Genomic DNA, 14,996 nt, shown 5'->3' on the forward strand with positions numbered 1-14,996 from the left:
CCAAAACGAAACAGGGAGTGAATGTGTGAGTGAAGAATTAAACTTTATTGTGTTAGGCCACTGAGGTTTCAGGGCTTCTTTGTTACTGCAGCACAGCCTTATTCTGTTCTAACTATTATTGTGGAAATTTATATTCCAATTTTTAAAAAATGAGCAAATTCTGAGATGTTACTATTGATGATAATTAGAAGAAGGAAATAGGGAGTTGGGTATCGAAAAGAGAATGAAAGCAGGTGGCAGAGAAACTGCTGAGGTTTTATGATGGTGACTTGGGATAGAAGGAGTCTGAGAGACAGTAGACCCAGTCCCTTGTGGGTAAGATGGTTGGGGGAGGAGGTGAGCAAGAGAGAGAAAACAAGTCAAGTTGTTGAAGTTTGAAATTAATGATCAAATAGAGACGTGAAGCATGTTGTAAGGGCAAGAACTCAAGCACATTTCCTCCTCCCCACTGGCTGTCATTGAAGGCGGGTGTGACTCTGAATGGCTGTTCCTTGTGAACGACCTGCCTGCCTCCTTTCCTCCTGAGGACATCTCTGCTGGCCATAGGTAGAATCCGGCTTGATAGAGCCAGTGCCTGCCCCCTAGTGGTCCAGAGCGTTCATGGTTATGGTGAGAACTGCAGTGACTTTACGCCCCTTGGTGGATCAATTCCAGCTCACTGAAGGTCTTTGACACTTGCCACGGGTGTCACACAGTCTTTAGTGGACTCGGTAGAGTACGAGAGGAAATGTCACTGCATAAGGCAGGCTCACAGAGCCCAGAATGATTTATTTATTGAATAAATAACTTCCGGATTGCTGCAAACCTTTGGTTAATTTCAAGAATTCTGAGAAAAGTTAGTTCTGACTTTTTGTTGTTGTTATTGCTATTTTTCTCATTGCTGTTATGTAGGAGAGAATTTTCAAAGTCACTGACATCCTTCTAAAGAGTTTTCAAAAATGTGAAAATGTTGTCACTATTTAAAAATCATAAGTGTGTTCTGAGTAACCTAGCCAACTCTCAGATTGTTTTGTACCCAGGGGAGTCTTACACTAGTTAGTTAGGAATTGAAATTGTTAGGGGAGGGGAAAGACTCATCTGTGGGCTACAGGAAGAAGTCCAGGGGAGCAGTGAGAAAATAGTATCCAGAGATGGGCAGTAGATGTGTGTCTAGGCAGGAATGAAGTTTGGTGCCATAGTCAGGGGACAGTAGGATAAATGCTGATGCTTTCAGGTGCGTGTGCCTGTCCTTATCTACCTTGATTTTGGGGTGCCTCAGCCAAGGGCACTCTTTTAAAAAAATTTTTATTGAGGAATATTGGGGAACAGTGTGTTTCTCCAGGGCCCATCAGCTCCAAGTCATTGTCCTTCAATCTAGTTGTGGAGGGCACAGCTCAGCGGCAAGTCCAGTCGCTGTTTTCAATCTTAGTTGCAGGGGGTGCAGCAGAAATTGAACCGGCAACCTTGTTGTTGAGAGCATGCACTCTAACCAACTGAGCCATCCAACTACCCCTCCGGCAGCTGAGCAGCAGCTCGTTGTCTTCAATCTAGTTGTGGAGGGCGCAGCTCACTGGCCCATGTGGGAATGGAACCGGCAACTCTGTTGTTCAGTGATCATACTCTAACAAACTGAGCCATCCGGCCACCCTGCCAAGGGCACTCTTACTCAACACTAATACCTGTCCAGCAAGGGCATAAAGGTAACTAATGCCTGAATTCTCCCCAAGCCCAATCAGATCCTGATTGCTTGTTCTGTCTGGAAGGTCCTTTTGTACTTCAGGTCACTGACTAGGTAGACATTCACAATGATCATGCAGCTGCTTATGGAATTTAACTACTCATCCTGAGCTCAAAGATCTTCTGTTTCTGTGAGTGTGGAAGATGCTTCCTCCCTTTAATCCTCACCAGAAGACCCATGCTGATTCCCTACAATAAACCTTCCTGCAGTTCTGAACTCCAGGACTGTCTTCCCATGATACCATGTTGGGTAGTAGCCACAACAGGTGGAGACAGTGGTGGGTCTGGACATGATGACAGATGTTTGGCAGGGCTTGAAAAACACCAACCTGAATCAGTGCATTCTCACAAGGTCAATGAGGTCTCCCAAAGAGCAAGGGACAAAGTTTTCTGTGAGGTCTGGGATGTTTCAGTCCTCGATTTGCCTTTTGTCACTCTGTGACCTCGTGCAAGTCAATCATATACACCCAATGCCTCAGTACCCTTGTGTATGGAATGAAAGGGTTGGACTAGTCCTCTAGATCTCAAAAAACAATAGTACTTTTATTTTTTGTTTGAGAGGACTATCTTCCCCAACCTGGGTAGCTCTGTTCTTCTTCCTTCTTGGATCTAATTTTTCATAAATCTTATTTGCATTCACAGCCTCAACTTCCTTACGTCCCTTCCTCTTCTCAGCTCCTTAAAATCAGCCTTTTTCCTCCAAGAATATGACTTTCACCCTGGGCATCAATAATCTTTTCATTTGCAACTCCAATGACCCTTTTCTATGGCCATATATTTCAAGCCTTTCAGCAATGAACACTCTGGTCCGGTTTCTCCATCCTCCTACACCTCCGCTTTGTCATTTTAACTTCCTCTCACTCTGAGAACAGAAAAGAGGCCAGTATTACTGGATACAAGTAAGCAAAGAGGAGAGGGAGATGACTTGTGTATCTGTCAGCTTTCTGGACTTCCTTGGGGTTTCCCAAGCACTTCCGTGCAGTGTGGCCACAGCTGAAGGAATAATCTTCCTGCTGGAATCAACTCATCCTCCCACATTTCTAGTTACTTTTGAGCTCCCCAACCTGAGGCATCGATGGGAGTTTCACTTGCTCCCTCACCTACAGTGTTCCAGGTCCACCTCCTGGACGTCTCTCAATTCTGCCATTTTTACTTCTTGTGTATTAACCTGTGTGTCATCATCTCTGCCTGGTGTGTTACATCTGCCCCCAACCTCCTGTCCACCAGTCCTAGGACCCAGAGCAGTCACTCTGAAATCCACAGTAAGGTCCACATCTCTTTGTCCTGCTAAAGACCATTAAAGTCTCCGATGTAAGGTCCAAACTCTGTTCTATGGCTCCAACCACCCAGGCCAGGACTCTTTCCAACCTATGAGTCCTCAAGTGATGGTGAAGAATGACAAGGCCCCTGTGCAGAGAAAGAGCAATTTTATTTGGTGAGGAACACAGAGCGTAATACATGCCTGGTGGGAAAGGAGGGAAGCAGTTTCCTTGGAGAGAAGGCTGCTCTGGTCCCCAAACAATGGCTGTGTCATTGTCCAGAACATGGGCAGCCTTCTGGAAGTCCTCAGAAGCTGAGAAGGGGGTGGATTGAGCAGCAGGAAATGGTTCTGTTGGGAGAAGACCCCAATCAGAATGGAGACTTGAGGTCACTGACTCTTACAGATAATGGCCCATAATCAGACCCACCCTCCAGAGGGAGGGGAGGGGGCTGAGGCCCTGGGGCTATGAGCCTTGTCTCAGACGAAGGAGAGCCAGGCCTGGGGACAGGGGCTCCTTGTGCATGTGTTTGAGTGAACGTGTGTCTGTGTATTCATGGACGCTTGTGTGAGCTTGCTGGTGTGCTTGTGTGTGCACGTGTGTGACTGTGCATGTCTCTGTCTGTCTGTCTGAGTGACCATGTGTTGGGCATTTGTGTGTGTGTGTGTGTGTGTGTGTCCCTGACCATGTGTTTCTATTTGGGACTGTGTTGCAGAGCCACCTGTGTCCCTTTGGATGTCACTGTCCCAAGTCCCCTGCTCCCCCGTAGCAGGAGAAGAGCAGCAGCCCCTAAGCCCTGGGAGCAGCACTGACCAACTCAGCAGAGGACAGGTTCCTTCCTGGAAGGCTTAGACCGTGAAGACAAATTCCATCCCTTGGATCAGTTTATCTGGAAAATTAGAAAAACATCCACCACAGACCTGAGTGACAGTCTCAATGTGAAGGAGTTTGGGGATACCCCACGTTCTCCGCAAGGCCTGGAGATCCAACCAAGTTCAGGCAGGGCTCGGCGGGGGCAATGCCTTCTCCCATCCATGAGCCCAGCTGTTCTCAGTGTCGGGGTGATTGGAGGAGGCAGGGTCTATACCTCAACATTGTCTGGATAATTCAAGGCAAACAGAACCCTGAAACGGGGTGAGGTAAGGCTGGAGGGACCCAGCTGTCCCATGTGTGCAGGGACAGAGCTCTGATCCTGCAGAGGAGAAGAGAGGGCTCGGAAACGGTACTTACTGGCAATGTCATGCTCCAAGGTGACGTCCAAGTGGCCAAGCATCATATTGATCAGAGGGCACACCTGCGGCAGGGGCAGAGAGAGGAGTTAGGCAAAGTGGCACCTGTAGGGAGCCCCTTGGTCAGTGGCATCCTTGGATGGATTATCTGGGGCAATTTTCTATCATTTTTCTGGGTCTGGGAGTGTTTGATTCTATAGCATCCCACAGGTGATGGTATAGGGTGGACCATATGGTCTAGGGTGGAAGTAGGGTGGACTGCTCTTGGAGGGGTGAGTTTCTGGTTAGCACCCAAGCATAGGCTGGCACAGTGCTTATCTGCAGCCGCAGTGGGGGTGCCCTGGGAGCTTCTCTGGGCAAGGCTAATCCATTTCAGCTGTAGGGTGGACACACACAGGGCCTGGCCCAAAGTAATAACCAATCAAAGCATTTTGAAGGATGGAAAAAGAAACATGGAAAGATGGATCAATGGACAGATATGGATGGAATTTACTTATCAAACCACGGGGCTCAGAAAAGCTCACCCCAGTGGTCTCTTTCAGCATGAGAAGCTCTAAGGCCCAAGGGCCAGGAGCCCCCACTTTTACTCACTTACCTGGCTCTGCACCAGCGCAGGAATAACATTAGTGAAGAAACCGGTCAAGGTGTTTATAAAGCCTTGAATGAGGCGGAGGCCTTTTCTGAAAGAGAAAAGCCACGGGGTGGTACAGAGGCCTGGGGGAAGCCGTCAGGGGGCCCACTGGGCCCATCACAGTCTCAGAACTAAGTAGCTGCAACGGGGCCTTGTCCATCCACACCCACATGCAGCCAAATACCAAGGGGCCTATTCAAAGGGAGTGACACCTGCATAGCAGGGCACACAGGAGGTACATGGGGAATAAACACACAGTTCCAGTGTACAGCAGGTATCAGTGAGGCTTTGTACAATCCATAAATGAATGAACAGTGCTTAGTGTGTAGCTGTCATGAGAATTCAATGAGATAATACACGTGAATCACAATATATGTGTTCAGTAAATGTTAGGCATAATGGGAACAAGTTCTGCATATTATGCATGACTCAGTATCCCTTGTGACCAGTAACTGAAATAAGTAACCCAGGTAGTCTCCATAGCTATTTTACCCCTTATGGGGACGAAGCACATTCACACCCATTATCCTAATGGATTCAATCAATAACCCCAATGCAGCTCTATATTATAGTTATCTGAGTAAGTTGAGACTCAAGTTGGGGAAGGATTGCCCAAGTTCACACTGGAAGCCCTCCATCTCTCCCCATACCTCTCCGGTAGATGGGACTTAAACTCAGATTTCTTATTGCCTAATTCAGCTTAAAGTTGGTCAGCCCAACTTAAGAAGGAATAAGTAACTACTTGTCGACCTATTTATTCATTCATCCATCCACCCATCTTCCCTCTCTCCTATCCAGCTTCCCATCTTTCCATTCTCCTACCTTGCAATCCTCCCCCTCATCCATTCTCCCATTGTTCCGTCTTCTCAACCATCCATCCCTCATCCCATCCTATTGTCTCTGGGCGGGAGAAGCTACCCCTCTGGTCTCACCCATTGAGCAGGGTGATTTTCAGGCTGCCAGGGGAGTGCCTGCAGTCGCCAACGACCAGGTGGACGTTCCCCGCTTCATTTGTTACAGCCAGGATTTCTGCAGTGATGTTTATATCCATACGCATCTCAAGCAGACTTCCGACCATGGGCCTGCAAAGGAGAGAGTCTGCTGCATCTGGGCCCACCATATTCCAAGGGAAAGGAGGTTTTTCTCTCTGCCAGAAATGCCAACCTCACCTCATCCCATCTTGCCCACAGCTGTACTCACCTCATTTCCCAGTAGGGGAAACCAACCCCCAAAGAGGTCAAGTGAATTTTCCAAGTGTCCCCAGGTCATTCAGTAGAGCAGCAAATGAATTGAACTTGGAGGCTCACGTCTGTTAGACTCCAATATGCTCTTTTTGGCTACCCATTGTCATCAGGGTTTCCTTTGGTGAGCCATTCTCCCATCCCCCCTTGGGATCCACTCACAGTCTCAGATTGAAGACCAGGTCCAGAGGGAAGGTGGCATAAAGACGATGGCCGTCAGGGCTCGGCACAAAGCCCACTTCCATCAGTCGGGCGTCAGTGATGTCAAAACTGCCCAGGAAGCAACATCGAAGGGAGAAACATTAGCTCTTCTGAACCTAAACCTAGAAACTACATTTAACCCAATCGAACCCATCCCAGAGGTGGAGCTACCCTTGAGGTGGGATGGAAGAGACAGGAGGGGGGTCTTGCAGCAAAAACCACATGGGTTCTGAGTTGTACATCTTTCCCAATCTTGGCACCTGGCCAGATCCTGACACACCCATGGCCCTCTCCTCAACTTAACTCTATGAGGTATTTCAGGATAGAGGCTGTGTATGCATCATGTTTGCATTCTGTGTCTGGATTGTATTTATATTCTGTATGTTAGCTCAGAGCCTTACAAAGAAATGGGCTATTATACCATATTGGTTGACTTCGTGGATTGATGAGCAGGTGACTAGATGAATATATGAGTGGATTCATAGAAGGGTAAGTGGTTAGAAGGAAGGATGGATGAATGGATGGATGGGCAAGTGGATGAGTGGATGATGTATGGACAAGTGGAGTAAGTTTTTCACAAACATTTATGGGTAGGAATCACTCATCCTGCCATGACCTTCAATGGCAGGTCAATCAACAATGTTTATCATGGAGATTGAGGAGCAGAAAGTCAAGGAGAATGGAGAGAGGATGGAAGTGAGCCTCTTCTCTAAGCCAGTCACTGTGCCAGGTCTCCCAACAGTTTTTCAGATCTTCCAACAGTTTTTCTCTGTGGGTACCATAATCTTCATTTTACAGAGAGAGAAACTGAGTGGGACTGAGAAACCCAGAGGGACTGATTGCTCAGTCCCAGGTCACCCAGCAAGTACATGGTGCATTTGGAAATCAAACTCAAGGCTATCTCTGTCTTCAAGTCAGGGGCAAGCACCTGGGCAGGTAAGAATCTTGGAAATGACTTTGATGCAGCGCTGTCAAGGCCCCAGGCTTTGGCAGCTCACTGCATCAAACTTTCCATTATTGCTCCTTGCTTAGAGAGCTCTCTAATGGGAAAAACCATATTAGATCATTCCATGGACATACGTTGGTGGTGTAATTGAGGAGAGTAGTTTACACTTTCTTGCTTATATCAAAGGTCACCTGTATTCTAAGGGATTCCACAGATAGGAGGACAAAATTGCCACGGATAGTGGGAAAAACCTTGACTTTGGACTTCGGTATATTAGAGTTAGATCCTTCACTCTGCCTCAGTCTAGTTGCATGAGCCCAGGCATCCTTCTGAGCTTCTGTTTTTTTAACTGCAAACTAGGGGTTACTAAGTGAACCTCACAGGGTTGTTGTGAGGATTATAGATGATTCTGGGGACTCGGGGCTGGGGGCAATTGCTGGTTTCAAGAGGGCTGGTGTTTTCTGCCAGGCTGTGAGAAGGATCTCAGACAGAGTCCTGGCCTCACGTTCAGACCACCCCTCTCTCTCCTTCAGGGACACTGCCTGGGGCAAACAGATCTCCAGTGCGGGTTCTCCGGGGGACCAAGGCCCTACTTTAGGACTTACTCAATGATGTTCAGGAAAGAAGGCAGTGCCCCAAACAGCCTTGATTGATTCTTCAGGATGTTCACGAGCGGAAGTTCTCTGATAGAGCTCAACACATTCTCAGAGACCAGGCCATTGCTGAGAGCTGGAAATGGATATAGAGGTCCTCAGGGGTCAGATATGACAATTCCAGATCCAGCCTCTCTTCCCCATTCATCCCTGTGCCCCGTCCCAGGATGGTTGGAGACACACACACACCTGAAAGAGGGTGTCACAGACTCTCACTTACCACCCTTCAACATTCCAAGAAGACCTTTGGAATCCTGGTCTATGGCTGGAGTCAAGGGCATGGACTGGTCCTGCGCCATGGTCTGGGCCAGCAGCCCACAGAAGACAATGAGGCCCCCAATGTGAAACATCTTCTGTCTTGGTATCTGTGGACAGATGACAGGCTCAACGTGGCACGGATATCAGAGAGGAACTCATCCCCCACCTGGCCCCGGACCCCAGAACACCGGGAAGTGAATAGCAATAGCTAACACTACTCAGCATTTCCTCTGTGCCAGGCCTCAGGCTGAGCACTCCACACTCGGTAACCGATTTCATCTGAACCACATCCTAAGATGTGGGCTTTGCTCAGGTGAGGAAACGGGGGGGTCTAGTGAGTTTAGGTAGTTTTCCCCAAGGTCACAAGTACACATGGGAATAAGATTTAAAGCCAGGTCTGTCTGACCCCGAGGTCTGTCTGTTTAAAGTAAGTGACCATCAGGTTTACTCTAATTGGCCTGGCTCGCAATGGCTTGCATCATTGCACCTAGTTCCTGCTCTTCAAAGTAAAGGCTTAAACACGTTAGTGGCTAAGGACCTGAACCACTTGGCCACCATCCCCGTTAAGTCTTTTGGTCCGGGGCTGCTTGTGAGGGTTTGTGGAAGCCCTTGCAAGTCACAGACTATCAGAGGTCACATGGCCATAGCCCCCATCTCATCCAGACCAGTGGTGGGGAAATCCCGAGCCATTCAAAGTCCTCATTGCATAAGGAGAATCAGGGGACCAGAACAGGGTAGAAGGGTAGTAACTTTTTCAAGGTTACACAGCAAATTGATGGCAGAGCTGTGGTTGGAGATAGATCTCTAAACCCTCCCCTCACCCTACATGCAAATGGGCGCACACACACGCATATTTTTCTACGCCTTTCTCTTTATCCTCAAGCTGACCTGGATGAACTTCTGGAGGAATCCCGGGCTGCCTTTAGCACCAGTCCCCTCCCAGATAGCATCACCCTCTCATAGGCCTATTTGGCAGCTGACAAAGGTATCTAAACCTGGTGTTGGTACCTACACTTTGGAGACACCTGGCTGTTGGGGTGAAATTTTGTTAACTGGTTGATTCAGTCAAAGCATCATTATTGTTAAGACCGACTGGAATCAAAAGGGATCTTGGGACCAATGAGACAGTTGTGACCTGCCTGGGGATTGGGCCTTGGGAATCTCTTGGGAAACAGACCTTTTATGAATCCAGCAGAAGCTAAGGACCCTAGTCCCAGAACAATGCATCAAAATGTACAAAACTGGGAGGATTTTTTTTTTAATTTATTGGGGTGACAATTGTTAGTGAAATTACATAGATTTTAGGTGTACAATTCTGTATTACATCATCTATAAATCCCATTGTGTGTTCACCACCCAGAGTCAGTTCTCCTTCCATCACCATATATTTGATCCCCCTTACCCTCATAAAAATATGGAACGCTTTACGAATTTGTGTGTCATCCTTGCGCAGGGGCCATGCAAATCTTCTCTGTATCGTTCCCATTTTAGTATATGTGCTGCCGAAGCGAGCACCAAACTGGGAGGATTTTAGGAGGTTTGTGGATGATAGTCTGAATCCACAAGGGGACCCTCAGGGTGAAACTCGTGCCATGGAGATTTTGATTTAGGGGATGAAGAGCACGCACATGAAAGAAACCCAATGTGGGATTTCAGCAGTATTCATCTGCAGCCACATGCATCCCATCATCATCCCATTCCCATTTCTACACTGAAATATTTCAACACTGATGTTCTTGGTCTCTTAGGGAAGCAGAGTGAATGGCCATCCCCACGCCTCTGGAAATAGCCAGCCCTGTTTCTCTCGGAAGGTTCCCAGTGAGTGACCCTAAGTGCCGTCAGCCAGTGCCCACCCTGCAGTGAGGAGCCTGCCACCCCTGCCACCCAGGGCTGCAGAGTCAGAGCAGAACGGGCAGGTCTTACCTGGGCTTCTCAGAGGTTCTGGTGGCTGTCCTGGTTCCCCACTCCTGTTTGCTTCTGCCAAGAATGCAGCCTCTTTTATAGGGTGAGAATGAGGAAGGATGCAATTGGATGATGGCTTCTAGAAAATTCAGAATTCTGCAATCTGGTGGTATCTTTCAGGGCTCTCCAAAGTAAATAATTGCCCATTGCATTAGTAGGTAAGACGGTTAAGCCATTTAATTGACAAGTTAAACAGAGGAAAACTTGAGATGAGGATGTTACTCAAGAGTTCATGGTTTCATGAGCAGGGCTGAGACTAGGGATCCATGCTCCAAGGTGGCCTAAAATATCAAAATTGGAACACAGAAGAGGGAGCTACCTGGAGGCCAGGACGGGACCTCAGTCTCCTTTCTGTGCCCTTTTCCATTTCTAGTCCAATTCTTATTCCCAAAGTATCAGAAAGAGTCAAACTGCCTTTGATTTCCCTATATCTGGGGTCTCCCGTTTTCTGAGCCCCTATTGCAGGACAGTCATGTGCTAGGGGCTATATTGTCTCACCAGAACCTGGGAGGGGTTGCTGTTCCTCCTTTGCACAGGAGGAAACTGAGGCCCAGTGGGGACAAGTGCCCAAAGACACAGAGAGCTCAACTCAGTAGATAATAATAACAATAAAAACGGTGCCACCAGCTAACCCTTGCCAAGCCCTTGCTGTATGCTAGGCCTGCCATTGTTTTTCACATGCGGCATCTCATAAATCCTCGCAGCCCTGTGTGACGTAGGAACGAGTACCCCCATTTTACAAGGAGGAAACTGAGCCTCTGAGTATGAGTTGGCACATCTAGAGCTGCATAATGGGGCTGAGGCATTTATACTTTAGTCCTTTTTCTGAATTACTTGGCTGACTACTCACTGACTGTTTTGCTTTTCCACATCTGTAAATTTCATGCTGTCATGAAATTTCACTTTTATATCCTGGAAAAGTCTTTCCAGGTTTCCAGGCCCGAGGGATGCTGTGACATTCTGGTTTCTGTCTTTAGCCTTTCTTCTTCCTTTCCCCAAGTAAAGTAAATAGGCATTTGTCCCCACCACTTGGGCCTTGGGAATCTATTTTATAAATGAAAAAACTGAGGCATGCAGAGATTAAGGTCTTAGACCAGTGAGAGCAATTCTTGCCTTGCAAAACTTAGCACCTTATAAGCCACAGAAAGAGGAAATGCACATTTAATAAGCACCTACTACATGCCAGGTGCTATCCATATTTGAACCTAATCTCCATCAGGAGTTGTTGGTATTGTCCCTCAAATGTCAGGTAAGGAGGCCAAGGTTCAGAGAGGGTGACTACTTCCCAGGGACACACAGCCAGCAAGGAGTGGAGTCAGAACTCACCTCTGTGTCTTGTTGCTCCAATAGTCTGTGAGCCACGCCGCCTTCCCTCATGCCAGGCCTTCCCTGGAACGGCTTCCACTTTCTGTGAGAGTCCGGCTGATGCCTGCAAGGGGTCAGGGCCGTGGCCTTGAACTCAATTATCCATTCAAGCACTTGTTAGACTTTTCCCAGAGCTTGTATGTTGTCAGTCACCCTCAGAGGGGTAGGGGTCCTATTTTTTGTTATGCGGTTCAGCTCTCACGGGTTGGGTCAGAGCTGAATGTCTTTGTGGGAAAGCTGGTATCTTTGTGGGAAAACTGGGGCAGATAAGTCAAAGGACTGATTGAAATTTGTGTAGCTAGTTACCGGAGAGCTAACAGCCTTTGGTTTGAAGCCAGGGTGAATTGGGGCACAGATTGCCCTGGTTCAAATCCTGTGACTCTGGGAAAGTCACTCCAATTTCATGAACTTCAGTTTCCTCAATTGTCGCATTGTAATAGCTCCCTCCCAGGAATCATGCCTGGGGAACTGGTATGAATGTTAGTTCACGAACTCATGTGTCTACACATTTTTCTTTCTAATGTATCTATAGTTTAGTTATAATACCATTTCAAGTGCCCTTTGCTGGGTAACAGAAACTTGCCCATTGCCCCTGGGGTTTTATTGCTGTTCCAGGGGCTTCATTTGTGCCCTGGCATCTGGAGGAAGCTGTCCTGTCCTGGTTTTGACTGGAAATACAGAGACATCCACATGCCATCCGGCCCGACTGCTGAGATTCTGTGTGTCCCTCCTGTCGAAAGGCCCCTTTGGATGTAACAGTGACTTTTTACTCCCTTGTTAAGACAGCCCAGATTGTTTCTCGATTCCTTGGGCCTCAGGCAAGACCAGGAGGGGCTACCCCAGCCCATCTGCCTGGACCCACTGAAACCGTCCAGTTACCTTCCTTCCCTGGGGTCTTGTCATCTCTCCTGGCTGTGAAAGGGGACATGGGCACAGATGCCCTCTGTTCTTGAATCCTGCACGTTTCCTTGGTTTCTGTCGTCTCTCCTCCCATGCCAAGTTTTGCATGAAGAATAACAAAGGAATGAGACACTTTCAAGAACCCACCAGAATTATGTTCTCCTCAATTTCTCTTGGACTCTCACACTCCACCAACCCAACATGGGGAAGAGAATTTTCTAGTCTTGGGGCAGGATACCTTGCTTCAGTTCAGTATATGCTTATATGTGCTATTCTTGACGTCCCCTGTGCCCCAAGTTTTGAAATTGAAAAACCCAGACTTAATTTTTTTTTTAATTAACCCACAGTAAAATTGGCCTTTTATCTTTAGGTGTGTAGTTCGATGAATGTTAACGCACGTACAGTTTTAGGTTAGCACCCTAATAATCAGGATGACTCCCCAAACACCTCCCTGCTGCCCTTTTAGAGCCACACCCTCTCACACCCATGGGCGAGTGCTGATCTGTTCTCTGTCACCTCTGTTTTGTCAAAGACCCTGGCATTGGAAACTCAAAAACCTTTCCTTGAAGCCACAGGTGCTGCATGACCCACTGCTCCGAGCAGGGCAAGGGTCATGGGGCATCAGGAAATGCGAAAGGACACACCACTAATATTTCAAGACATTGGTGACGTCAATGCCTTCCAACCGTGTTTCTCAGAAACTGTGGGTGGCGCCCTTTCCTCCCTCCGTATCTGATTGCGATTGTGGTTGGGAACCTTTATGGGTTCTGTAAATCAAGAGATCCATTCTTAAAGGACAGAGTTAATTTTTCCAAGGGACTCTGACTTATGCAAGGTCTATTCTCCAGAACCTGGGAGTGGGACATTGATTCTGTTCCCTAGGAGCAAGATCAAGAGGGCGCTGGATTTGAGGGGGGATCTTCAGATGGTCTTGGAAACCCCAGTGATTTTGTTGAGGGGCAGAGGGCAAAAAGGGTTCACAGAGAGCTAGGCACCCCAACTTCGATGAGAAAATATATTTTTTAAAGCAAAGTTTGCTTAACCTAAGTCCCACTTACCTTGGAGATTAACCTTCCCACCTATATTTACAGCTACTACTAATAAAAGCTTTTTATGAGCCACTAGAACTTTATACCACTTCCAACAACACTGTGGGGACACTGATGCTCAGGAAGGACAGTCACATGGCCAGGGTCATCTCAGCTAGGAAGAGGTGAAGTCAAGACTGTTGTCTGGGGTTGTCTGGCTTCAGTGCCCTTAACTTCAAGAGTAAGTTGACGTCACAGAATCTTCAGTTCAGAAAGTGCCTGCTCACGTTCTCTGCAGCCTTCCCATTTCTGAGAAATCAGACAGCCCTGCGTTTCAAACCTGGCTCAGCCAATGACTATGGGAAAGATGCTTCCCTCTCTCCCAGACTCAGTTTCCTCACCTATAAAATGGAGCTGACTGCACCTACCTCCTAGGGCTGTGGAGAAAGTTAAATGGGGAAATAAATGTAGCCTGCCAACACCTGGCAGAATCAGAATTCTAACAGAAGGGCATGGCAGTTACAAGGGATAGACAGGCAGGTTCTGAAGCAAGCTTCTGAGCATTTGGGGCTGATTTTCTGCTTAAATTACCCCCCCCCCCCAGGTCCCCAGTGTCATAATAGGGGTCCAGTCAACAACAAGCTCTTCAAGGAGAAAACAATGAGTCCACGGCTCCATGAACCTTAAAATGAAAACGAGAGAAACCTGAGGAGGCGCCTTGAGGAAGGAGGTCCCTGAGCCACCCAGAGGAGTCTGGGAGAAGACAGACAAAAGCTGCCTTCCCCAAGGGACCAGGCGACCTCTCTGGAGGATGGGGTCAGCCCTCCTGTGTTTACTCTTTGAGCCATGAGCAGGAAAAACCCCATAACCTCATTGCCGTCAGGGGGAATCATCCTTGTGAACATGGGCGTTTAGGGTTGCAAATCCCCAGAAAAGGATATCGGATTAGGTAGTCTGAATTGAAAGATGGAGATATGAGCCTCTCTTGCCCTGTTCTCCTCTCTGAGCTGTTGACACTTCCTTGTTTGAGTTTTTCAATCCAGCTGAACACATATTTCATCATTTTCCCCTGTGTGTGTGTGTGTGTGTGTGTGTGTGTGTGTGTGTGTGTGTGTGTTGGAGTGGTGGGGGGTGTTAGAAGGAAGGGAGGAAAGACTGGCGGGAGGGTGTATTCACAGTGGTCAAGTGTGTGCGCCCTAGAGTCTATCTTCCTGAGTGCAGTCAACTTGGTCATTTCCTTGCTGTGTGACCTTGGGCAAGTAGCTTTCTCTCTCTGGGCCTCCGTGTCCTCATGGGTAAAACAGGATAGCAGTTCTGTACTTCGTGGGGTTGCTGTGAGGATTTGATGAGATGCTGCATGCGAGCATTGAGCACCAAGTTTGGCACACGGCAAGGGCTTAACATGTGTGTGCTACTATTATTAATACGTGTGTTATTTCCCATTGATTTCTCAGTAGGCTCTCTCTACCCTTGGGTGGAGGAGAACAGGAATTAATTGGACAAGAATTGAATAGTCATTAATCAAATAATTAACAATGAATTAAGTGACATTTAATAAGAATACCCCATGGACTTAACATAAATATTTTTTATTTAAAAAATTTTTG

General features: G+C 47.6%; 1 protein-coding gene across 1 annotated transcript; it reads right to left on the reverse strand.

The window, feature by feature from the left end:
• Positions 1-3,823: 3,823 nt before the first annotated feature.
• Positions 3,824-8,226, reverse strand: BPIFA1 (BPI fold containing family A member 1; the record flags this gene model as incomplete). Its single annotated transcript, XM_081033364.1, has 7 exons — positions 3,824-3,864; positions 4,206-4,269; positions 4,800-4,884; positions 5,768-5,917; positions 6,239-6,346; positions 7,829-7,952; positions 8,097-8,226. The coding sequence occupies 7 exons, from the start codon at positions 8,224-8,226 to the stop codon at positions 3,824-3,826; spliced, it is 702 nt and encodes a 233-aa protein (XP_080889490.1).
• Between the last annotated feature and the right edge of the window lie 6,770 nt (positions 8,227-14,996).

This window comes from Rhinolophus hipposideros (assembly GCF_964194185.1).
Source record: "Rhinolophus hipposideros genome assembly, chromosome: 22".
Classification (NCBI taxonomy): Eukaryota; Metazoa; Chordata; class Mammalia; order Chiroptera; family Rhinolophidae; genus Rhinolophus; species Rhinolophus hipposideros.